The sequence below is a fragment of the Gallus gallus genome, chromosome 3 (genome assembly GCF_016699485.2).
Source record: "Gallus gallus isolate bGalGal1 chromosome 3, bGalGal1.mat.broiler.GRCg7b, whole genome shotgun sequence".
NCBI classification, from domain to species: Eukaryota; Metazoa; Chordata; class Aves; order Galliformes; family Phasianidae; genus Gallus; species Gallus gallus.
In genome coordinates this window covers 67,518,335-67,542,315 of record NC_052534.1, presented here as the reverse complement: position 1 = coordinate 67,542,315, position 23,981 = coordinate 67,518,335, and the positions used below count along the sequence as shown (strand labels likewise).

Below are 23,981 nucleotides of genomic sequence, written 5' to 3'. Positions count from 1 at the left end.
CATGCGCATCAAAGCCTTTGGAAATATCAGTGAGGTAAATTAGGAACAAGCCAAATAAAGGCACAAGCTTTTACACAAGTAAATACTGAGTACTGGCTTTTTCAGAATTGTAAAGAACTGAACAGAGTCAGTTCTGCAGGCCCTGTGCCTGACTGCGTTCCTGACAGCGTTCCACAAGCTTCAGGCTCAGAGAATCAAGTCCAAAGGAGCCCACAAGCATCACTTCAAAAACAGCATCACAGCTCTTCCCTGAAACATCCATCCAAGCCACAAAGCACAGGGTTCAGCCTAATCCACAAACAAACCAGCAGCTACTACACACTGAGCAGGCTCTCAGGCTCACATTGACATCCAGTTTCAGCGCTGGGGGACTCTCTGATACTCCTACAGCTGTAATGACAACTGAAGAACGTGTGGTGACCCGGCCCTGTTTGCTGCGTTCTACCAACCAATCTTAAAAACGGATCCGAAGGCAGAAAAACGTTCTCTCCTTGTCCCTCCTCTCACACATGCACACCAGAAAAACACAACCTTTTTCTATACACTTTATCATAATACTGCAACCTGATGGTCCATATGATCCCCTCCCCCCCCAAAAAGAGAGATTTCTCTCCAGCAGTACTTTCTGAAGGCAGGCATTTTCCACTGTTCCTAACAAGCTGATCTGTTTCTTCCAGAAAAGTTTTCTTAAATTCACTACTTAAATATTTAAATTCCACTCCCCAGGAAAAGCCCCATTTGTCCCCCTGCACCCCCTTTGTTCCAACACAAAAACCTCAGATTTGCAGACACAGACCTTGAAAAGCACAGCCTGGTTTTGACAGCATTGAAGCATCACTGCAGAGACGCCGAGAGGGCCACCACATAGCCACGTTTTTGAATCTTGAAAAGCAGAGCAGAACACCGATCTGAATAAGTGCTAATTTGTGGTTAACACCTGTTGACAGATATTTTGCGCAGCAACCTCGGGTTCTCTCAGCTCTTGCGTTTGCAGCCACAGCGATTCAGGCCGATCGGTTTCCCCGGCCGTCCCACTGTCTCCTCACAACACGGACCCAAAAACCGCGGGTGCGGCGAGGCCGGCCCCGCTCCTCCCGCCAGCAGGGCAGCTCCCCAGGCGCTACCGCCCGCCCCCCGGCACGGCCGCGGGCGCTCACCGGGCGGTGTCGAGCAGCGGGTGCTTGGTGCCCACCAGCTTGCGGACCTGCATGGCGATGTTGCTGAGCTCGTCGCTCAGCAGGCACCGCAGGCTCATGAAGGACGTCGGGTACCCCACGATCTTCTCGGCTTCCGACACCACCTGGCTCCAGGGCGCGGCCGAAGGCGGGCCGCCCCCCGAGAGACCCCGCCGGCCTCCGCCGCGGCCCCAGCGCCGCAGCAGGGCCCCCCACATCCCGCCCCGCGCCGCTGCTCGGCCCGGCTCGGCCCCCGGGCGGCGGACCGGCGCGGCCTTATTGCGCCCTGGGGGCAGCCATCTTGCGCGTCGCACACGGGCCGTAAAGCGAGGCAGCGCGGCTCTCCCTTCCCGCTTCGCTCGTCTTCCGCGCCTGACGGCCTCTCGCGGCGTTCCCGCGTTGAGAGTCGCAGAGCGCTCTGAGTGGGGGGGAACCGCGCGGGTCACCGGGTCATACCCCTTGCTCCACACAGCGCCACCCAAAATTCATTCCCCGTGTCCCAGCGCTCCTTGATCTCCAGCACTCGGGGCTGTGCCCGCTGCCCTGGGCAGCCTGCTCCGTGCCCACCGCCCTCTGGTGCGGAACCTCTTCCTAACAGCCACGTCTGAGCTTCGCGGCTTAGTGGCAGAGTTCTGATGAGAAAACAGCCCCACTGGCTGCATTCTTGTGAAAAACGGGGCATTGCGTTTCTTACCTTTCTAAATACAGAGTACATCTCGCTCTGTGTTGATGTAATCCACGTGATTAAAGAGTTACATTGAAGGATACTGTGTAAAAAGGTGCAAACAGAACACCATTCCATCACGAAACTAGAAATGAAGTGCAGTCCAGGAAAGCACAAGCAAACAGAAGTTCTTGAAATGATAGTGTGAAAACACTGCTACCTGTTTCCATGGATAACAACAAGGGGGTCACTGTTCTCACACCTGAGACAGGCACCAGAAAACAGACACCAACAGTTTAAAAGTTAGTGCCCTAAGGGGCACCCCTAAGGGGGTTTGGCTGGAGCTGATTGCATCAGGGCTTGTCTGTGGTGAGCAGCCTTCCCCAGACCTGAGGGAGAAAAACTGGAATGGAGAGAGCCTGCAAAGTCTGCTTTCTGTGCACTCTGTCTCTGGGAGAGTCGGGCATAACTCTGAGAGAGATGCCATTGAGTTAGCTAAGCTACTGTCACAGAGCAAACTGGTGCTAAATAGTGAGTTCCAGCTTATAAACACTGTCTACAAATGACAGAATGTGATGGCGTGCTTCTGTTGCAGAAAGTCTGAGTTAATGAAAAATGCCAGAGGGATGCACTTAAGAGGAGCTAACAAGGCACCTCAACCTATAACAGTGACAAATTCCTTGATCCATTTCCCGAGCCCTGTCTATTCTTGCACTTAATGTGGTAAGTGTTCTGTGAAAAACTAACATGATTATTCAATTACAGTCTACTTAAAATAATACGTACAAACAGAGCAAGGAGAATTAGAGTTCTATGGGCAGTAAACCTACCATCTCCTGATGTGTGAGACTAGCTTTTCAAAACTGCTGTTCTTCATGTTATCCTAAGAAACCAAACACCTCTGCTCTTTTTATATAGAATTCTCCTAAGTGCAAACGGTTTAGAAGTAGGGCAAGAAGCTTGATAACCACAACACAGCACGCTGCTACTAGAGCTTCCTTGGGATTCATGAGTGTCAACAGTAGGTTGGCATTCTTAAACAGCTTTACTTATTTATTTATTTATTTTACCACAGAATAATCTGGAAACTCTTTGAAAGGATTATACTGGAATACTCAGGGACCTTCTTCCTCATGCTGTCAGCCCAGTGCCTTAATCCCAGCCATACTTCCATGCCCATTTTTGACCCCTGGCCCAGGTGCATGGTTTCACACTGCTAACCTCCTCACTTCTTCGCTTCAGTGCAGCACAGCATCCTTACTGGCATTTTTTTTTCTCATTCTTGTGACAGCCTCCTCATCTTTTTCTCATTAAGTTCCAACCATCCTCTTGTCTGCACAGCCTGCATCCTAATCATGGGCTCTCCTTTTCATATGCATTTATGGGTGTGGTTTGTGGGGAGAAGCATCAAAGCCCTCTCTCTGCTCTTGTGCTGAGCTCCATAACACCCCTATTTCTGTGAAAAGCAATTGAAGTCCAGGCAAGCCTAATGGAGATGTACATTGCTGTTGGTCTTTCCAGGCAGCAGAAAGAGGAAATGCCATTCTGATAATTATTTACACTTTTTTAATGTAAAGACAGGGAGATTCCCCACCTATGAAATCTCTGGCAAATCCAGTACAGACAAACAGTATTTTTAATATGAGCAAAATAGTGTATTTTTCACCAACCTTTTGCAAACTGTCTGAACAGTTTTAAAAACCAGCTTCATACTGACACACCAATCATGGAAAAATTCATTAGAAATTAGTTAAAATTTGATGATTACAAGCATCAAAAGCCAGGGTCTTATAAAGGGTAATGATAGACAACCCTACCCAGAGGTATAGCTGCTTGTACTGTCTATAGTACTGAGTTTCTCAATTTTTTCTTCTCTATTCCTCTCAGAATACAAATGAATAAATAAAATAGAAACAAAAGTGTGATGCACCTACCATATTTTAGTTGTGGACACAACAGTATGTTTGTTTGTTTGTTTGCTTGCTTTCGGCTTGGTTCATTTCCCCTCAGGAATCGATAGAAAAAGCCACACTATTTCAAAGGCTTCAGTATGTATACGATATATGTGTCTATTTCTTTAGAGTCTTAAGTAGAGAAGGAAATGGTAGGTCTTTTTTTTTTCCTATCAATTGACTTTGTTAAGCCTTCCCAGGAAGAGAAAGAAGCCACTGCAGGGGGCCAGTATCAAAGTTGAAGAACAAAGAGGAGAGGTGAAGGGACATTTCTGTTTACAGCAGCATGCTCTGGACTGTATACCACAGGATACATCAAAGCCAGCACTAATGCCAGCTCTGGATCTCTTCTAACAAATGAAATGTAGAAATATTTTCCTGACTGCCACCTAAAGCAGAACTTTTGCAAAGCACTTACACTTGGTTGTGGAACAGTTGACCGTTCGTAGTTACTCTGGCCCTATGCAAAATAAATAATGTCCATGGGAGAATGAAGCTAGAAATATTTGTATTTTATACTATGTATACACTGTGTAACCAAATATTGTTCTGGACATTGCTTAATTTTTTAATACGTTAAAACATTGGGTGCACTCTACAACGTTTACAATAAAAGAAAGCCAACAGGAACGTGTCTTTGTTTTCCTAAGTATCCAAGCAGTCTCCCCACCACACATACATACATACAGTGAATTGATTTACTTCACAACATCCTGGAGAAGTAGACAGTTATGATGATTTCCATGTTGAAAGTCAGAAGGTTTAAACTTAGGGGTTATGTGATTTGTCCAAGGCTTCACAAAAGCCCTAAGGCAAACTGAGAAAAGAATTCTCTTCTCTTGACCTGGCTGTCTGTGCCTTGTCTACAAGGCTGCCTGTCTTCCTACTAGCCTATAGCCTACAGAGAAGTATGAATGCTTATTGATCCTCCAGTTACACACCAAAATAAGCCAGTGTAATTCAATGTCAGGTGATTTCAGTAGAAGCCTCACGCTCTGGATAGAATTTGGCAAGAAAATAGGTTGATTTTTAAATCTAAATATACCTGCTGAGATACCAATATCAGAAAATGATTTGTTGCTGGTTAATGAATGATAATTAATGCATAATTATTTTGATTTTCCTTAGCAAGTAAATAAATACAGCTGTGATATATAGGGATGCTTTGTATGAGTAGGAGTATGATACCATTTTTCCTTTGCACACAAAACACAGCACTTGGGTCTATAGTCAGCGCGCAGCACGGATCAGGAGCCAAAGCACCCAGTAGCTCTTGGCAGCACTGTGCAGGCAATGAGGCGAGCCCCCCTGTGCTGCATGCTTACTGCACACAGCTCCATTCACACTTGCTCACCAGCCTGCGCTGCAAGAAAATAAAATCAATTGAAATCCCTCCATTTCAGCCAGCTGAGGAGGAATAGTAGCAGAGCAGTGTGCGGCTGATAACACCCCTCCTTCAGAAAGTCAGGTTTTTTACCTCCCAACCCAATTTCAATTGTAAGGCAGCCTCTTAGGCTGTCTTAAATGACTGGCACTGCTCCACTCAGGGGAATTTGGGCAGGGACTCATAAAACAGCAGTGCTTTAGAGCTGAGTAATCTATCGAAGAAGCAGGAGGAAGATAACCACAGTGTTAATTCTGGTCGTATGCAATCGAAGCTGACAAAGCATCCATCACCCTGTACAATATTAGCCTTTACATATTCAGCTTTATCAGTTTCCCCATTCCTAATCCATCATTAACCACCCCATGAAGCCTCAGCTAATTAGCCCCACCTCTGCAACTCGGCAACCTATTAACTATTTATTATTTCTATTTAGTTGCACTCCAGTAGCGGTGAAAAACTCCAACCAGACACGTTTTAGCACTGCAACAAAGGAGATGGTCCCCTGCTTATGGAGTTCATGGTCGGGATGAGGGTGAAAGCAGCAGAGTAAATGACAGCCGTGCTGAACAAAGGCTTACTCACACGCACTCTATTAAACACTCCTCCCCACATATCTATAGATTTTATATGGATTTTTTTCATTACTTCTTTCCATCACAGCATCCTTTGAAATCACAGAATGTGCTGCAATTTGGGAGGGTCCAGCAGAAAAATAAGCAGGATTTCGTCTTTTAGGTGGAAAATAGATTGAAAAACTATCTAAACCTTTTCACAATTAGTGAGTAGGAGATAACATGCAGTGATTAAAGTCACAGTGTATCAGGTTACTGGCTAACATACAGAATGTGTACATTTTCTATGGATTTAATAAATAAATCCAAGCATTTCTCTGTTAAAATACTTATATTACAGGGACAAAATACGTGTAATTTATGAAGTGTTGTGTGTATGTGGCAGCTTGCTATTCACATGCATAATCAAAGCATAGATAGAATATTAAATACTCTTTTCTTTTTTTACCAGCAGTGCTCAGTTTGAGAGGAGGCCTGTGCACCTTTTTGTGTCTTTGTCCCTTTTTTTTTTCACTTGCATGGGAAGCTATGTACTATCCACCAAGGCTGGCGTGATTCTTCTATTGAAGTAAACTGTGCAGAAGTCACTGGTGCCTTTTTTTTTAATCTCCCCTTCGGTTTTTGTACCTTCTTATTTACGACTCCCTTTTGAAGGGTGCCTGAAAGATCCGGTTCCTGAAAAACCCACTGCCCACTTGCTGAAGAATGCGACACAGCGTGAGCACCCAGCACCAGAGGCTTGGCTCTAGCTTTCTGTTTACTGACGAACTTGAAAGCACAAAACAGTTGAGGAAGTTGTTATCCAAAGGGCTGCTCTCACTGCGTACCTGCTCACTGCTTTACTAACACAAAGGCAGTAATGTCTTTCCGGGAACAAGGTCTGCGTATACACAAGTCGACCTAGATGATGAAGGAAATGGTTTCAAAGTTGTTTTAGGTGACAAAAAGAAAATAATTCGAATCTGTCCTTCGAATTCTGTATGTGAACAAAGGAATGTATTTTAAATAGCACTAACTAAATGGCCTTAGGGAAATCAAAACAAAAGTATTCCTTTATTCCTATACTGTACTATCAATACATTTCCCCCTTGGTTTAGGTAAGCCCTTCTGTTCAGTATTGGTGCTTTTCAGTATGATTTCCTCTGCTTTTGAATTTGTCCCTCTGCCAATCCGTTGGAGACAAAGAATAGTGACCATTGTGGTACAAGGGGAGATGCATTAATTTTTATCTAGCTCTTTGCTCACTGCATCTGTTCTTCTTTTAACCTCTGTAATTAAAATGCCTGCCTGCCTCTTCAATACGTGCTCTAAAATGATTAAAATGTTAACAACATGGCAGTCGTAGTTATTGCTGCCGTGCACGAGGAGGGACGATTGACATAGGCCAACACAAATGGAAGCTATGGTAGGGAAACCGTAAGCTGCAAATGCAATATGGAATATAAGAGTATTGTGTCTCTGATAAGCGCTGGTTTAAAATGCTTAATGGAAGAGAATGAGAAATCAGTCCACAACAAGGAGGTATTTCATATGGCACGTCCACTCAGATTCCATCTGTCTGCATTTTAGGGATTTCTTAGATGCTCTATCAAGTCTCTCACGTTAAACAAAGCAAAATGGATGTATTTCCCCAAATGTTCAGGCCTGGCTCTTCTAAATTCTCTGAAACTGTTCAGGCTTCTGTTCCTCAGAACACCCTATAGACAGGTATGACACACTTATTTTACGCATATCGGAAAAAATCCCTACTTCATTATGTTTATTTTAAGGCTCCCAATGAACAGTTTGCATTTAAGGCCAATGAGACATAGAATCATAGAATCGCTAAGGTTGGAAAAGACCCACAGGATCATCCAGTCCAACCATTCGCCCTTCACCAATGGTTCCCGCTAAACCATGTCCCTCAACACAACATCCAAACGCTCTTTGAACACCACCAGGCTCGGTGACTCGACTCGACATGCCCGAGTTAGTCTCGAATTAGGCTTGAACAACACCCCCATCCCTTCCTTTCTTAATTCCCCCCATCTGACTTCTCTCTCCTTCCCACTTAATTTTATCCTCATATTATCTCTGAATAGTTCGTGAGCTATACAGGCATCTGTATTAAAAAAGTTCATCCACTACATACCAAAATTTGAATGACCAGAAGAGTGGCAGTCCTACAGAGAAGCACTCTTCCACAAAGATGTCAATCGCTTGTAAGTTTAGTTTTAAACTTTGTCACCTCGATTCATTTCAGAGCTGTCAAATGACAGTGACCCCGTTTTTGGAGGTGCTCAGCACCCACTGCCTCCCAGGGGGAGCTGCAGGCGCTCAGCGCTCACAAGAGAAGACTTTTATGCAAAGTGTCTGCCTGACTCTGGGCACTCAAGTATTAAATTGGTATTCCGGATTCAGCTTCACTGCATTGTAACCCAGGAAATAGTCAGCCTCGCAGTGAAATTAAGAACCTTAGGGCTGGTGGTGCAGCTTCTATATACAGTGATTTGAGGTAAGCAGTCCTCTTGAATTAAATATTAGTAACTGGGAATCTTTATTTTTTTTTTAGAATTGGTGACAAACGCTACAGAGGACAATCATCTTGCAGATTGTGTATAACACAAACATAGGGAACACCGCTGCATCAGAAGTCCTTCTCGGACATCTGACTTTCAGATTTCAGTTTCCATAGTAAAACACGCTTTAAAACTTTAATGTTCACATTTACCTGCACAGTTATCCAACAGATAAACCTTCCATCTGCCCTATATTTTTTCCTTCTTTTTCTGTTCCTCTCTCACTTTTGGAATTTGCTCAGACCTATTCCCTAGCCAAATTTTTCTCTCTCTCTCTCTCTCTCTCTCTCTCTTTTTTCCCCCTTCAGTATATTCCTCTTTACATTTCTTTTTGCTTTCTCACCACCTTTCCATGTGTCAGCCTTGTTCCAGTTCTTCTCCCCAGTGGCATTCAGAACTCCTGCTACTTTCATATACTCTCACAATTTCAAGTCGCTTTCCCACATGCTCTCTTTCACGGAACACCTTCCTTCCACTGATTTCTGAAGCACAGATGCTTGTTCACTTTCCACGATGGCAACAACAGCTCTAAAAGAAACATATAATTTCCCCTCTTGCAATTCATGCACAAATGACTGGCATGTTCTGCCTGGAGAAAGCCTTTCGAGTTTCCTAGCTTTTGTGGAATCTGTGAAAAAGTCTGATAAATTACAGCTTTAGCAGTTATTTCAAAAAACTTTATTTGCAGCCAACTGGGGAAAAATCTGTCAGTGGTGCCATCTCTGTATTCTTTCAAAGGTCATTGGTTTTTCGTGAGTGAGCTCAAAGTCAAGCTAGTCCAAAGGGAGACTCTCTTGTTTTCCCCCAGCAAAAATTTTACATTACGTGTTCCAGCAGTGGCAGGGCTGTCCTACAGGACATAAGAACTGGGTTCTAGTTCGGACAGTGACATTCTAAAGTATCACAGAATCACACAATCACAGAATCACAGGGCTGGAAGGAAGCTTTGGAGATCATCTAGTGCAACGCCACTGCTAAAGCAGTTTCCCTAGAGCAGGTTGCATGTAAGTTGTTCCATCACCTTCCTGGGTATGGATGTGAGGCTGACTGGCCTTTAGTTTCACAGGTCCTCCTTCTTGCCCTTTGTGACATCAGTTTTTCTCCAGCCTTCAGGCACCTCTCCCATTCTCCATGATCTCCTTTCAAAAATGATAGAGAGTAGTTTGGCAGTCACTTCTGCCAGCATCCTCAGCCCTTGTGGCTGCATCCTATCAGGGTGAAGCACATACATTTCGCCTCCTTGTGTCTCTTCCTATGATTTCTCACCATCTATTATACAAAATGAAACACCTATTATACAAAATAATAGTTGTAGTATTAGTCAACAACAGACAAAAATGTCCCAACTCATAATACGGGAGTCTGGATTTTGAAGCTTGCCTTGGCACTGGCTTTAGAGCTAGTTCAGATAAAGCCAATAAACTTCTGCCTGCAGCTCTTCACACTGGGACTATGTGTAAGAAGTCATTCCTCTCATTTTCCTGAGAAGTGAGAGGAACTCTTGACCCTCAGCTCCCTGAAGTTACCCAAAGCTGAAATCCTGTATCAAGCCTTCTGCATGAGAGCAGGGTGGGATGGAATTTATTTGTAATCATCTCCTATCAGCATCCTCTGGTGATGTGAAAAGGTGTGGTGAGGGCATCAATTCTGCTTTAAGCATAGCTTTGTGAAAAGAAATACATAACCAAATACAGCTTCAAGAATCTTGAATTGAGATAGACACATATATCGGTCCAGTTCTAATGGAAAAAAAATTCTTACCTGTGCTGAGAAGGATTCTTGGGACTGTCTTTAAGGAAAATTCATTTTTGGTTATGGCAGTAAGAGACATAGATTATTATCATTAATGTTACCTGCACGGTTTAATTAGAAAAAGCTGCACAGTTCAGGAAATCAAAATCTTTCCAGATAATAGTCATACTAATTGCTTAAAAGTTTATAAATCAAAGCAAATTGAATAAATTGCAGGAGAAAAGGGCCGACAAGAATCTCCTGGAGTTCAACAAAGCAGCACAGAGTCATGCACCTGGAAGGGAATAATCTTACGGCAGTACAGGTGGGAGACCAACTAGAAAGCAGCTTTGCAGAGCAGGCCCTGGGGTGCTGGCATCCAACCAGCTGAACATTAGCCAACAAGGCGCCCTTGCAGCAAAGGCTTGGGCTGCATTAGGAAAAGCATTGCCAACAGGTCACATGAGGTGATCCTTCCACTCTTCTCAGCTCTGGTGAGACATATCTGGGGTGCTGGGTCCAGTTCTGGGCTCCCCAGAACAAAATAGACAGGGATGCACTGCAACAAGTGCAGCACAGCACTACGGAAATAACTGACAGACTGGAGCACCTGATGTAAGAGAAGAGGCTCAGAGATCCAAGTCTGCTCAACCTGGAGGAGGCTCAGGGGGCATTTCATCGGTGTGTAGAAACATCTGATGGGAGGGGGAAGAGAAGATGGAGTCACACTCCTCTCAGTGAAAAGTCAAGCAGCAAATTCCATTTAAATGTAAGATAAACCCTTTTTACTGTAAGGGTGAACAAACTCTGGAGCAGGTTGTCCCGAGAAGCTGTGGTTGCCTTGGAGATATTTGAAACATTACTGAACACAGCCATAAGCAACACACTCACCATTGAGGAGGGAAGTTAGGTTCCTCTTCACAAGAGCCTTTCAGTCTCCGCTGTTCTTTGATTCTAAGAACAAAGAATGTTTTCCTGTGCTGATAATATATGACATGTTCTAGTCCTGAATATATTTGTTATGTATTCTCATGATGTGTTTGGGATTTCGACAGACTTTTAGCCACAGCAGTGTGAATGCATTGCCATTATATATTAGGGTGCGTAAAATTCGTGTAAATCTAACTGAGATCAAGAGATTGAATCACCTGTCATGCAGGATTCTGGTGAGATGCTGGCAGGAAAGCAAGCACTGCAATAGAAGAGTAATTGTCAAATAATGACATGTCAAAGCCCAACTTTAACCAGGTCTAAAACATGTAGTACGTGCGACTGTAGATACTTCGATGTGTTTCTTTGGGTCTAGGATAGAAATTAATAACCTACTGTATCTTGTATAAGCAATGCAGGGGGGAATTTGGACAAAATGATGTAATGTTTTTGAAAGCATGACAAGAAAATTAAGGATGAAGAAACTCCAGAATGACTTTCATGAATGAAAAGAACCTGTAATTGTTTTCCATCCCTTGACAGACGTTACTTAAACTGACATACTATATCATGTAATAAAGCTCACGGGGGAAATACAGAATTATGAGCAAATGTATAAACCACTATCTTTATTGTAAAAAAAAAATCTATTCTTCACAAAAAGACAAAAAGAGGAGGGATGCTTTTTAGGAAGAACTTGATGTAGATTGCTATAAAAGCATTTTCAGGAGTATATAGGCACAAATGATCTATTATAAAGGTAGAAATAATTTTAAAATAACAGAGAAATTTCCATCGTATCCCAACCACACACAACTTTTCTGCACCTCCTCCTACCATTGTAATGCCTGTGAGACTTACCCATTTATTAAAGTTAAACCAAGAGAATTCTCTCCTGCCTTCGTCTGTGTGGAGAAGTAGAAGAATGACAAGGGCTGGAACTGGCTGTTGTTGGGAAATGGCGGGTGAAGAAATGAGTTTTCTGTCATTGTACATATTCTCAGGTCGCTTCACAGGGAGCTTTACAGCCATGGAAAGCTGCAAAGAATGGGGGTGTACACCCCTCACCATCTTTGCTTCTGTGTTTGACAGTTCCTTGGTTTCAAGGTGTGTGAAGAATGTGGAATGGAGGCACAGGGAGCAGGTAGGTCTCTCGGGTACCCCAGACCTGCCCTACTACCATAGGGCAGCCTTTTAGGTTTCAGTCACAATGAATGACAAGATCTCAGGAGAGCAGGGCTTTTGCCAACTTCTTTTACAGAACAAGTGGAGCACTGTATTGAACAAATGAAACTATAGAGAAGGCTCACAGGTTTCATTCCGAGGTACGGTCCTTTAAAGGAATGAGGTCTAGAACGTATGGTTTGCCATCTCCAAGTTCAAGTCTTGTTTGATGTGTGCCTCTCCCTGATCTTTGGCTTCATGTTAAGTACAAAGCTGCCACCGCAGAGTTACTGAGTAATGGTGATGAATAGGCAGAGCATAGCAGTAGACAGATGATAAAGCATTTTCCCCAGAGTCAAAAGTGGTGTCTAGAGCACACTTTACCAATTTGGCTTTACACACACTGCTGATACCTTTTCAAAGGTTTAATCTCAACTGTTTTTGAGTGGTGTGGGTGCTCTTTCATGCTGAAGAAGGAAAAGACTTCCCCTTACTTACTTTTGCCATAGGAGACATTAGATGTTAAACAAAGTAAAAAGAAAGGCATTTTAACAGAAGACTCAGAAGTATTTAATTTCTTTCTGCTTATCAATGTTGGCTTTTTGATGAATTATGTGAACTTCTGGGCAAAGAGTGATCATTAATAGCAGTAAGTTGTTAGCATTTGCCAGAACTTTGATAGACACGAATGGTACTAGGGCACTGTCTTGCCATTAATCCACACAGATTTGACACTGATACACCGAAGCAACAGAAAAAAAAAAAAAAAATCTGAAGTATTCATCAATATTAAAATACCTCCAAACATTTCCAGACCTTCATATTTGGAAAGCCTCCACGGCTCCCATTTCAACCACCACACCGTGTTGGCTTCGGAGAGGCTGCGTATTGACATTTTGCAGAACAGCCTCTAATCGTCTGAGGAAGCTCTGGATTGAGATTAGTATCCACAGCAGACAGGGATCTACAGACACTGCTGTGGGTGAGTAATGCTGCGGGCGCTCGTCCCAGCTCAGGAATGAGTGGAATGCGCCCCTTCTGCAAGGTGTGGGTGAAATAACATCACTGGCGTGGAAGTGGGGAGCTGAAGGAGCTGACTGCAGGGAGAAGTTCACAGGCGTGTTTCTGTATGCACGGAATGGCTGGTTGGCCTGGAAAAAAAAAAAAAGAGAGAGAAAGAAAGAAAAATAAAGAGAGAAAAAAAAAAAGATTGGGAGCAGATATTAGCAGATTGATTAATTAGTGCATTTATTTGCTTCTGTTAGCATAAATAATCACCTTATTGCATCACACAGAAAGTCAGAGGAACGGTTCCACTTGGAGCCACATGCAAAAACTCAACATAACAGCGATATTCTATGAGCACTCATCATGAATTTCTTTGTTTGATGAACCACTTCAGCAAACCAAATCCCCGACTTTCAATTTCTGCTTATCAAGGGCTCACCTCAACTACAGCTGAGACAAGAACGAGTTAGCTTACGACAGACCGCGCAAGACATACGTTTTCTGTAACGACCGGCATCAGCGAGCAGCCTGCCCGAGAGCCGGGGGGGGGACCTCCTGGCAAGCAGGGAGCCACCCGCTGACTTATCCACGGAGGGACCCGGGGCCGCGTCCCTTCTCTCGCTGCCTGCCGCCGTTCAGCCCCCCCTCGGGGCGGCCGGGCACAGGTGTGACGGCAGGCCGCGTCTGGCGCCAGGAGGGGGAGCTCCGCGCAGCGCCCGCGGGCGGCACCTGGCAGCCTGCTCGCCCCCCTAGCTCCGCAGCCCGTGCCAGCGCTCTGGGGGCTGCTCGCTTACGTGCTGACTGGAAAACTGGGCCTTCTCACTTGTCTCGTCCATGCCAGTAGGCAGCGGTGAGGAGAAACGCGTGGCTGACAATATCAAAGAGCTACGCGTTAATGAAGACCAGACAGAAGAACTTGGTTACGGCCGAGAGTTGCTTCCTTGTTCTTTAAAAAGCCCTTTTGTAAGAGTGCCCTTTAAAAACATGTACATACTAATAAATCGGAACGCGAATAATAGAATATAAATTCGAGCTGGGGCAATTAATTTAAGGCGACTTGTTCACACCTGTCACTCGAGAGTTGTTTTCCAGAAGTTCACATTACTGTGCTTGCAAAAACTCAAGTGCAAATTTAGAGCTGGGAATGCAAAGCCTCAATAGGATGAAACCACCCAGCTTGGCAAACTGCTGCGTGCGTGCAACACTGGTTTGGGCAATGGAAGAAAAAACTAGGGCTTTTCTGGGACCCAGACGCAGCAGGGACCCGGAGTTCAGCCTCACAGGTGTCTTTGTGTCCACCAAAAGACGGATCACATCGCTTTTTTTTCTTCCCAGCTTTGGAAGTAAGAGATGATCTAAGCAAAAAACCCACAAAACTCTTCAGCAGATAAAGCAGTGAGAGTCTATGGACGGCACTGCAACTGGGGCTCACTGTGGGGAGCCTGAAGTTCCCAGCCTCCTTAAAGATGAGTTACAATAAGGAGTATCATCTTTTTTTCCTCCTTACTTCGAAAAAAAATCTTAATTTTGCTTCAGAAAATGGGAATGTATTTGGAAAACCTTCTTTTTTTTTTTTTTTTTTCTTTTTTTCCCAAAGAAAATGGAATCATTTCTTTCCAATCCACACTAAATGATAGAATCAACAAAAAATCCCCTCGAATATTTCACCAGGGGAAAAAAAAACCTTCACTGATTTCCACAGGGTCAGGATTTTATCTTTGGCTGATATCTGCCTACCGATGCCACATTGCTCTGTACCTCTGCCTGGTAGAACGAACAAGAACTGTGCTACCGATCCGATCAGCCACCCTTACTGACCTCTTTAAGATGTTATCCAGAATCCACATTGAGCGCTGCTGAACCAGGTTTCCTTATCAGAAATATAGGCTTTCACACAAGAAATGTGTGCTGTCACAGTTCAGTAGATGTATTTAACGTTAGGGTCTCTGTAACGTAAACACCAGATTTATTTTTCTTAACTTTTTGGAGATGTTCAGATCAATGCCACTCTATGACTGAAATATTTATGGCTTCTGCAGATTCCGATATTCTGCTCTCCCTTATGGGTTCATGAACTACCACACTAAAACATAAAAGCCTCCCTTTTTTAACCTTTGCCTCCCCATTAACGCACGGAACAATCAGACAGCTTCCAAATCTTATTTCAGTACCTACGAGTGTCAGATGGTGCCTAAGCATTCTGAATGCATGAAATTCAGTCTTGACAGTTGCATGAACTTCCGTCTTGACGGTTGATGGTCCTCCATATGTTGCCACTGGAAGAACAACTTCTGAAGAATATGTAATATAATAATACGTATTATGTAAAGGTAATAACAGCTCTAGAAAATGAGGACATGTGACAGCTGCAGAAATAATGTGCTGTCAGACAGAGAGACCTGGACCCAGAGAGGTAGAACTTCTGTACCCGTCCAAAGTCTGCAGTAGATACCAAAAGAAAAAAGGATACAGTGAGACCGTGGCTTTTAGCCAGTTGTTGATGAGGTTCTGAGGGACCGTGGGCTGTTTTTAGGAGCTTACTAAAAGTAGCTGAGAAAACTGAGCCTACTGTCAGGAGACACGAGTGAACATCTGCATTCAAAAGCCTTCGCGGTGAGCGTTTGGGAAAAGAAGTCTGGAAGTCCTCGGTTTGGGTGAGCAAGAAGTGAGGGTCAGAATTCAGAACTGGGAGAGGTGTTCTATTTTCAACTACCAACTGTTAGTCAGGAAGAGGAATGTCAAATTTGATCCTGAAGACGCTCTCTGTAACCTGCTGAAGCCCATCCGCAGCGTTTGGGCTGGCAGTTACAAAGTCCCTTCTGACATTAAAGGGAATTCTGTTTATGCTGGGAGTTTAGGATTAATCTTTCTGTCAAATTATCAACTCGAACTGTCAAATTGATGCAGCGCAACGGCACTTCATTACAAAATCTATAGCAAGCGTTGCAAACAAGTAGTCTATTATGTGTTTTCAGATGTTTCACTAAACAATAACCATTCAGGGCAACATGGTTATTCTGTGTAGCAAAAGGTCCGAGATTTTCACTAAAGTTGTGTTATCAGCACTACGGAGAAACCAGTGATGTGTCCCTAATGCAAAAATTCATTTTGCCTTCTTCCTCAGAGTGATTTTGTGAATGAGCAAGGTGCTGGTGCTTCAGAGCAGGAAGGTTCTGTGAGGTTGGCTCTCAGAGCTTTCAAACCTGCAGCTCTGACGCTACACGACGGTGCTTATAAGCAACTTCCCCTCGTGCTGCCTATCCCGTCCCTGCCATGGGAGAGAGATGCTGAGATCCTGGGAGCACCTCTTGCGTTTGATGAGAGGTTGCGCACGCGGACTCATCGGTAACAGAATCCTGTGAATAGAGAAGAAGGACGTGGTTGCTGCTGGTGGTGCGGTGCAGCAGGAGGAAGCCCCGTATTTTTGGAGCTTACCTGTGGAGCTGCGAGTTAGGTCCCAGAAGGTTCAGAACACATTACATTTTAAACATACAGCAGGCAAGAAAAGACTAATCTTGCACACGAAGGGACCTGGTGTTCCCAGCTTTGGATTCTCTCGTGCTGCCAGGGGAGAAGCAGCACCTCGCCTGGCCGCGGCCGTGACCCCGCTGCTCTGGAGCGCGCTGGGATCCCTCAGCGGGCTGAGGGCTGCTGCTCTCCCGCCAGTGACGCTCTCTACTCTCGCAGCTGAGGCCACACAAAACCCCGCTTTCTTCCCATTCCCGGTGCCACGGGGGGTTGGGCTCCCCGTCCCTCCCCACTGTGCCCCGGCAAGCGAGGCTCCCTTCAGCCCTGAAGCGATCAAAGGAGTTTTGCTCAGTATTGCGCTCAGAAAACCACCGGCTGTTTTGCGAAGTGTAAACGAGACGTTCTCGCACGCAGCACCGACTGATTTCTGTCGGACTCAGCCGGGGTTTCGCGAGGAGTCCGTTCATCCCCACGTGGAACTCACTTCACCCATCTTTCAGCCGCTCTCCCTCGAAAACGCGCCGTTTCACGCCGCAGCGCGACCCGCCCGTACGATCGCGACGCCGACCGCGGGCACCCCGGCCGGGCGGGCAGGCAGGCAGCTCCTCGAGGGGGGGGATCCACGCGCGTCCGCGGGTTCGCGGCTCCCCCATCCCACCTCCGAGCAGGGGCGGGGGTCCGCCCGCGCTCCGCCCCACGCCGGGCGCGTCACCCCCCCCCCCGGCTGCATGGCGGGCAGCGGCGGCCGATTCGGTGGCGGCAAGCCCCGCCCGCCGCCGGGCCGAGGCCGGCCTCCCGTCCCCGCCGCCGCCCCCTCCGCGGCAGCCCGCCAGCAGCGCCACAGCAGGCGCGGGGCCGGCTCTCTCCGCGCTGCCTCCGCACGCCCGCGCCGCCGCCGCCGCCCGCCCCGCCGCGCCGCTCCCATGCAGGCCGGCGGCGAGGCAGAAGATGGCTGACTCGCCGGGGCACCCGCGCCCCTGCCCGCCCGCGCCCCCCGCCCGCCCGCCGCCGCCGCCGCCGCCGCCGCCGCGCTCCCCCCGGGCCCTCCGCGGCGCCGCCTGGCAGCGCTGAGAGCCGCCGCCGCTCCCCGATCCCCCCCCCCACCCCCCCCGCGCCCCTCCCGGCCCCCCCAGAGCACCAGCAGCCATTTCATCTCCGGCTCCAAGTAGGCGCAAAAAATGGCAGAAATGGAGAAAGAAGGGAGACCTCCCGAAAATAAAAGGAGCAGGAAGCCGGCGCACCCGGTGAAGCGGGAGATCAACGAGGAGATGAAGGTAGGTGCCGTGATGGGGAAGGGAGCGGGGTCCCCCCCCCGCCCCCCCGCCGCCGTCGTGCATGGAAATGGAATAAGAAAGGATCTTCTGTCATTTTTTTTTTTTTGTAGGATGCACTGAATGTGTCTCAACTCCGCCTCCTGGGCTGAAAACAGAGACGAATTCACAGGCTGCAAATCCTGTTCATTGACCAGCTCTGATTTATTTATTTCTTAAAAAACTCTCCCCTGTTGGGCTCTTCAGCTCCCGGGGTGCCGCAGACGAGCCTTTCCTCCCCCCTCCCCCCTCCCCCCCCCCCCCTTTTTTTTTAATAGCCACCCCTTCTGGTTGCGGGGGAAGCCCTAAAGTTAGGAAAGAAAGGACCCTCTTTTCACCCCCCTGTTTCTCTCCTTTCCAGTAGCCTGCTGCAACTGTGTAATTAAATTGTCAAAGTGAAATGCGGCGCTCCGAGCCGCGCATCCTCCGTGCCCCGAGCCCCGGGCTCCTTCCTCCCCTCTCTGCTCCCGGCCGAGGCGCGCCGAAAGGTGCCCGCCCGGAGCCGCTGACGGGAGCCCTTACGGGCGGCCCCGTCCAGCTGTGCTCGGAAGGCGGCTGCTCCAGATGTTGGGGTGGCTGCGGTTGCACACAAACGGCTTTCGGCATTCCTTTCGTCCGTATGTCGCTGCTCCGGGCTTGACCGGTCCTAGGTTTTAGCGCCTGTTTTCCACGCCTGTGCCACCTCTGTTTGTTTTACGTCTCCGATTCCCCAAAGTTGGGAGCGGCGTAGTAGGAGACTCCGGCCGAACTTGTTGTTGTTTAAGGCACGTACGGAGCGATGAAGGCGGCGTGCCCCGCTTACGGGATAAAACCCCCGTCGTTCCCTTTGAATATGTCATTTATTAGAAGACTGATTGTAGGTGGAGGGCTGCCCGGAAAATGTCACATGTTTGCACAGTATATATACTATATGGGCAAGTGTATAAATATGCATGATGTCTAATGAAAATACCCCTGCTTTCCGGAGGGCTGATCTCCCCGTGCGACATTAAGCAGGGTGCGCGATCCCCTCCCCTCTGCACGGCGCTGGTTTCGGATGGGCAGGCGCACGGAGCTGCACGCACATCAGCTGCAAACAGGGACGGGAGCAGCAGCAGCAGCCGTGCCACAGACAAAATAACGCGTCGCCTCTGCGGGAACAAACCGGTCTCAGCTCCCGAGGAGCGTTGTTCCTCTTTGCGGGATGTATGGCACGTCCCGTTGTCGGAGGGCGCTCCGCGAGAGCCCTCGCTCGTTGTGCCCCTTCCTGCACAGTCCGGAGGGCTGCGGGGATGCGTGGCGCTGGGCACTGGCCCTCGGAACGTTGCTTAATGCCATCTATACGGATTGCAGCTTTTAAGTTTCATAGGTTCTAGAATTACAAATTAGCTAATTTTAATCAAAACATGTGAAATGTTATCCTGGCTGGATATAAAGGCTGACTGTGCTGGATCCTCTGGGTTTGTTTTGTTTACTTTGGCTGCAGGCGCACTCGGCGGTTTGGGAGATAGTTGTTCTTCTGCAGTATAACAGATGTTTGTCTGAAAGGGTGAGGAAGAAACAAAAACAACATTGTGTGAAGGAGAAAAATTACACAATTTTAAGCTAATGCTTCGGTATTAAGCACTGGCATTAGCTTTCGTGTGGGGAGTTTCTCTTTTTTAATCGTTGATAGCTGCTTAGGGCTGCAGATCTCAGGATTTCAGCTGGCTCGGTAATTAAAGGCAGATAGAAACGGCGCTTTGAACCGCTAGGATTTGTAGTGGGGAGGGAGCTGGCCGGTGGCAGAAGCTCTCGCACACCGCAGGCCACCTTACAGCGCGGGCTGTGCTGCCATTGCCATTGTGCTGCGCTGGGCGGGCGCGTCTTTAGCAGGACAGTTGGCTGCTGTGATCCGAGGGGGAGAGAGAGAGAGAGAGAGAAGGGGGGGAAAAATAGGAGCTTGGATTTTGGGCTCGTTGAGAAAGTTGAAATCCCGTGAAGATCGTTGGCGCTTTCCCGTGCACCGAGGAGTTCAGGCGTCGAGTTGTTCTCCATAAACCCGAGGAGTACAATAATGTAACAAATTGGTTGCATTGTGCAAAATGTGTGCGGCGAAATGACAGAGGGAACACAATGTGCCCTTGTGCGGGGCCGTATCTGTAATGTTCAAACGGCCTGGCTGTTTCCCTTCATCTGAACTGCTTTCATCTGGACCAGTGTAAAATAAGCTCTGGTAAGTAATCACGGCAGAGCAGAAAGAAAGGAATGTATACAGCAATAGACAGCCTAAGCTGTAAAAACTGTAACCTGAGTATCAGCAGCAGATCAGATATCAAGGCTTGAAGGTAGGGGAAATGAAAGAGATGAAGGGGAGGAAAAGACGAGAGAGGGAATGGAAAAGTCAGCCTGGAAAGTGAAGGAGAAGTAGGAGGGCCCCCTCAGGGAAATTTGGCTCAGGGATTAGGGAATTTTATCATGGTGTACAGTGACCTACTCAGGTTTCAGCCCACGTTGGATCAGATTGCCTCCCTTTGCTAGCAGAAAGAAAAAGGGCTGGTGTGGATGTGTCTTTCTTTTTTTTTTCTTTGGGTAATAAAAAGGCCATTGGTACAAGTGTCTATTTTAAGCGCTGCGAACGCAAGGCACTATGAATGAGCCATAAAATTCCTTCAAGATTTGCTGTTTGATATGGTCAGATATTTACTCCAGCCCGATGACAAAACCCAGCTCTCTCGCCTGGTGTGTTCCAGCACGGTGCCACTGCTCGCTCTGAGCGCGGCCGGGTATTCGCCTGGCTCGCTGCTGCCTTGTGCCTGAGATTGAGTTACATTTGTGTTATCGCTAACCCCCTGCACACCATGGTTATAACAAATTCTTATTTGATACAGTGTTGTGTGCTAAGAGGACATGACTCTGCACAGTTTTCTGATATTATGTTTCAACGCAAAATATGTTCAGGGGAACCGTTTTTGTTTCTTTGTGACCTTCAGTCACAGCCTTCCTTTCTGCTGGTGTTCCTTATTTTGTCCCTCTTGCTTCTTAGCATTACAACCTCCGTCTCCCAGCCCGAGGTAGCATTGTTCATCTCACGCTCTGCAAGAAGGGCAGACAGCTGCTGTGAAATTCAGTGGTGTCATTCCTCACGTGCTGGTGAATAGCAGGACACCCAATGGTTCCAAAGCCAGCAGAATCAGGGAACCTGGCACTATTTCAAATCTAAAGTAGTTTTTGTTGTTGTTGTTGTTGTTTGTTTGTTTTTGTGGAGTTTAATCGATGAAAGCATTCGTGGAGGCTCAGTGGTGGCTTCACATTCGTCTCTCCTCACTTTGTTCCTCGAGCAGCATCCAGGTACCCCCAAATCCTGTGAGATGTGCTGGAATCGATGTGAGGAGTTGCAGCGAGTAAGTCGTACTGGAAGTTCTCCTGAACAAACAAGTCAGTGTCTCCACATGTTCGGAGTCTCTGTCAGTTGAAAAGCTAGCAGCTAATTTGTGCTGTAATTTCACAGAGCTGCTCCATGCGCCCAAGGAGTTTACCATCTATAAATATTCTCAATAACGAATTTGGATCTAAAATTGGGCTCCGTTCCTGATGCCTAGAGCTTAAGGCAGCCCCATCTGTTATAGCTTAATAGTAAACTCATCAGAAGATATTTCAGTTTGGTGTTTTAATATTCCCCGTTTGGCATTTAAAAGTACTACTGTCAGAACCAGGAAAGCGGTGGAAGAGGCAGAGCTGCGCTGTGCTCGCAGCGAGCCAGAGAGCTGCAAACGTTAAAGAGATTTCAAGGAAACTCCTCCCTTCTCTCCTGAAAAGCAAAAAGTGTGGAAGTGGAAAAGCAGACAGACTATCCGCCGTGCTCTTTTGGGATTGCGAGGCGAGGTTTTTCCACAGAGCCTGTGTGGAAGTGGGGTGGCGGCTGAGGGGAGATGCGTCCCTGACGTGCCCTCTCTCTGTGTCTTGTGGGGAGGGCTCAGCATGGCACTGAGGCCCATGTCGCAAAGCCAGCCCTGTGTGTGGTGGGACACAGGAACTAAAGCGCCCTGAGAACTGGTCCTTGCCTGACTGTGATGTTCAACATGGCTACAACGTAAATAAACAAGGAAAGTGAGGGCTAGCAAAAAAAAAAATGACACCAAGTTTGTATCGTGGATACAGACGCATTGTTATTTCCTCCGTGCGGCGAAAGCGAGAAGTGAATTTGTGGGGCTCTACACCTGGCGGGCCGTGCGTGCGGGGAAATGGAAGGGAGCCACCGCGCTTCCTCCAAGATCTGAAATAAACATTCAGCAGTAAAACCTAGAAGAAAATGAGTCTGACAGACTCGTTCTCCTGCGCGCTTCCTGCCTCTGCGCTTGCCAGGCTGGCTGTGCGGGGCCAGGCCGTGCCCCCTGTGGGTAGGGCTTGTGGAGGAGGAAAGGCGGGAGCTGTGAGGTGAGAAGAGAAGCGCAGGTTAGCTTCAGAGGGTTTTAATTAGTGAAAATTTGGGAGAACGATGCACTGCAACATAAAAAGTCAAGCCATAGGTGTACTGTTACGATGAAATGAATGCTGAAGCGGAAATGAATGTGATTATACTTTTACTGCCTCACATATAAGTCAGCCCCACGAAGGAGAGAAACTGCAGGCAGGCAAGTTACTACACTCTTCTTTGTCTTTCCCATGAATAGGAAGCAAATTCAAGTAAAAATACCAATAAGGATAACAGTTAGCTAGACTGGAGCTTCCAGAGGAGAGGGCATTTCTGTCTGGTAGGAGAATAGAGAAATGATACACGTTGCGCTGCCGGAGTAAGGAGTGGTTTGGGGCCTAATGGGGGTCAGAAAGAGGGATCGGTGAGGAAGGGGGCCTTCTGGCAGGGTGCGGTGAGGTTTGGTGCTGTCATTTCACTGGGAAGCCTTGAGTCTGGATTCTAGGTTCCAGCTGAGGGATTGCTGGGATTGCTGTAAGGGGATTTGGAGACGATGGACGAGCTTTTCCCCAGTGTGCTGGTCCTTCATGGTGCGTCGGCCCTGTGGCAGGGCCGCGGAGTTCAGCTGGCAGCCTCCATCCTGCAGACCCTCTGCATCCTTCTGGGGAATGTGTCTGAAAGCAAGCATGGGCTAAGTTTGTGCCTTTGCTGTCCTGGTGCACAGAAGCTTGGAATTGCAACTCCATGCGTGTGCTCCATCCTATCATCCACACTTGTCCTCACTTCACGTTGCACTTGGGCTTTGACAGGTCCATCATCTCTCAGTTCAGCTGGCTCCTCTCTAGTGCGCTCCATCACTGCTTCTTCCCCTCTCCTACTGCAGTGTCAGGTCCCTCATTCTTGCTTTTCTCAAGCAAGCACCGTGTTTACAATCATTACCCTTCCTTTCACTAAGCCTTTGAAGCTTCATCTATCATTAAGCTTCTGCTCTGCAGGTACAAGTTGTGTATTAATTGTCCTGCTTCCTTTCTTTACTTCATCAACAAATGAGGCTTTTTTTCCTCCTGCATTCACACAGAGAAAAAATTTACCACCTCATTATTTGTATTTTGATTATTGCCACCACACTAGTCTTTGCACATTCCCTATTGTTATCATATATTGAACGCACTTGGACTGGGCCTACTGTTGAAATGGAAAGAAAGAGTGCATGGGAACGGTGACATGATAGTGGTCAGCTTCAGGGCGATAGCTTCAGTGAGCACGTGCATGACTGTTATCTGGACAGACAGGATATTACATATCCCCACAGATGGCTATTTTAATCAGTGGTCTGGGGGAAGGTGATTTTGTAGGTCTGTGGATGCTCATCTATGCACGGCAGTTAGTGTGGCAAAACCATTTCTCAGCTTTGACCATCAGTTTGTCAAGGATAGGTGCTTTCTCTTGGTTTGCTACGTACAGTGCTCGGTAATGAAGCCCTGGCTGTTAGCCACTGAGAGAACAGCGTTGAGGATAATAACTGTCGTCGTAATAGGCAAGACAAACTATAAAGGAAAATGGATTAACAGTGCGGTGGGTTTTTCATTTTTATTTTTTAATTCAAACATCCTTGTTGAGGAATCACTGTGTTACAAAGATACCTTTGTTACCACTGATATGTGACCTCCTTCTATTCTGGCTGAAGTTA

The 23,981-nt window shown here is 47.0% G+C and overlaps 2 protein-coding genes and 1 long non-coding RNA gene across 8 annotated transcripts in view; 1 reads left to right on the top strand and 2 right to left on the bottom strand.

The window, feature by feature from the left end:
* Nucleotides 1-1,498, bottom strand: part of PDSS2 (prenyl (decaprenyl) diphosphate synthase, subunit 2) — a 114,000-nt gene extending 112,502 nt beyond the window's left edge. Inside the window, exon 1 of the mRNA NM_001318441.2 lies at nt 1,158-1,498. Within this exon, the coding sequence (NP_001305370.2) occupies nt 1,158-1,393 (236 nt within the window). The 5' untranslated portion in view covers nt 1,394-1,498. The remainder of the gene's footprint in view (nt 1-1,157) is intronic.
* A 4,759-nt stretch (nt 1,499-6,257) lies between these two features.
* Nucleotides 6,258-17,271, bottom strand: LOC112532082. 5 transcript variants are annotated; one of them, XR_005858283.2, is made up of 7 exons: nt 17,094-17,271; nt 15,313-16,497; nt 14,960-15,087; nt 11,831-13,284; nt 11,188-11,231; nt 10,931-10,993; nt 6,258-9,577 (listed from the first exon to the last, which is right to left on the bottom strand). It is a non-coding gene; the product is annotated as an uncharacterized LOC112532082 (long non-coding RNA). The 5 variants fall into 5 exon arrangements; XR_005858281.2 differs by lacking the exon at nt 11,188-11,231 and having other exon boundaries at nt 15,313-15,429; nt 15,612-16,497; XR_005858280.2 differs by lacking the exon at nt 11,188-11,231 and having other exon boundaries at nt 6,260-9,577; nt 15,313-15,432; nt 15,612-16,497.
* A 161-nt stretch (nt 17,272-17,432) lies between these two features.
* Nucleotides 17,433-23,981, top strand: part of SOBP (sine oculis binding protein homolog) — a 110,573-nt gene continuing 104,024 nt past the window's right edge. The window contains exon 1 of one of the 2 annotated variants that reach the window (XM_040697152.2): nt 17,433-17,883. In XM_040697152.2, the coding sequence (XP_040553086.1) occupies nt 17,788-17,883 (96 nt within the window). In that variant the 5' untranslated portion in view covers nt 17,433-17,787. The remainder of the gene's footprint in view (nt 17,884-23,981) is intronic. The other variant, NM_001398094.1, reaches the window with a different exon arrangement.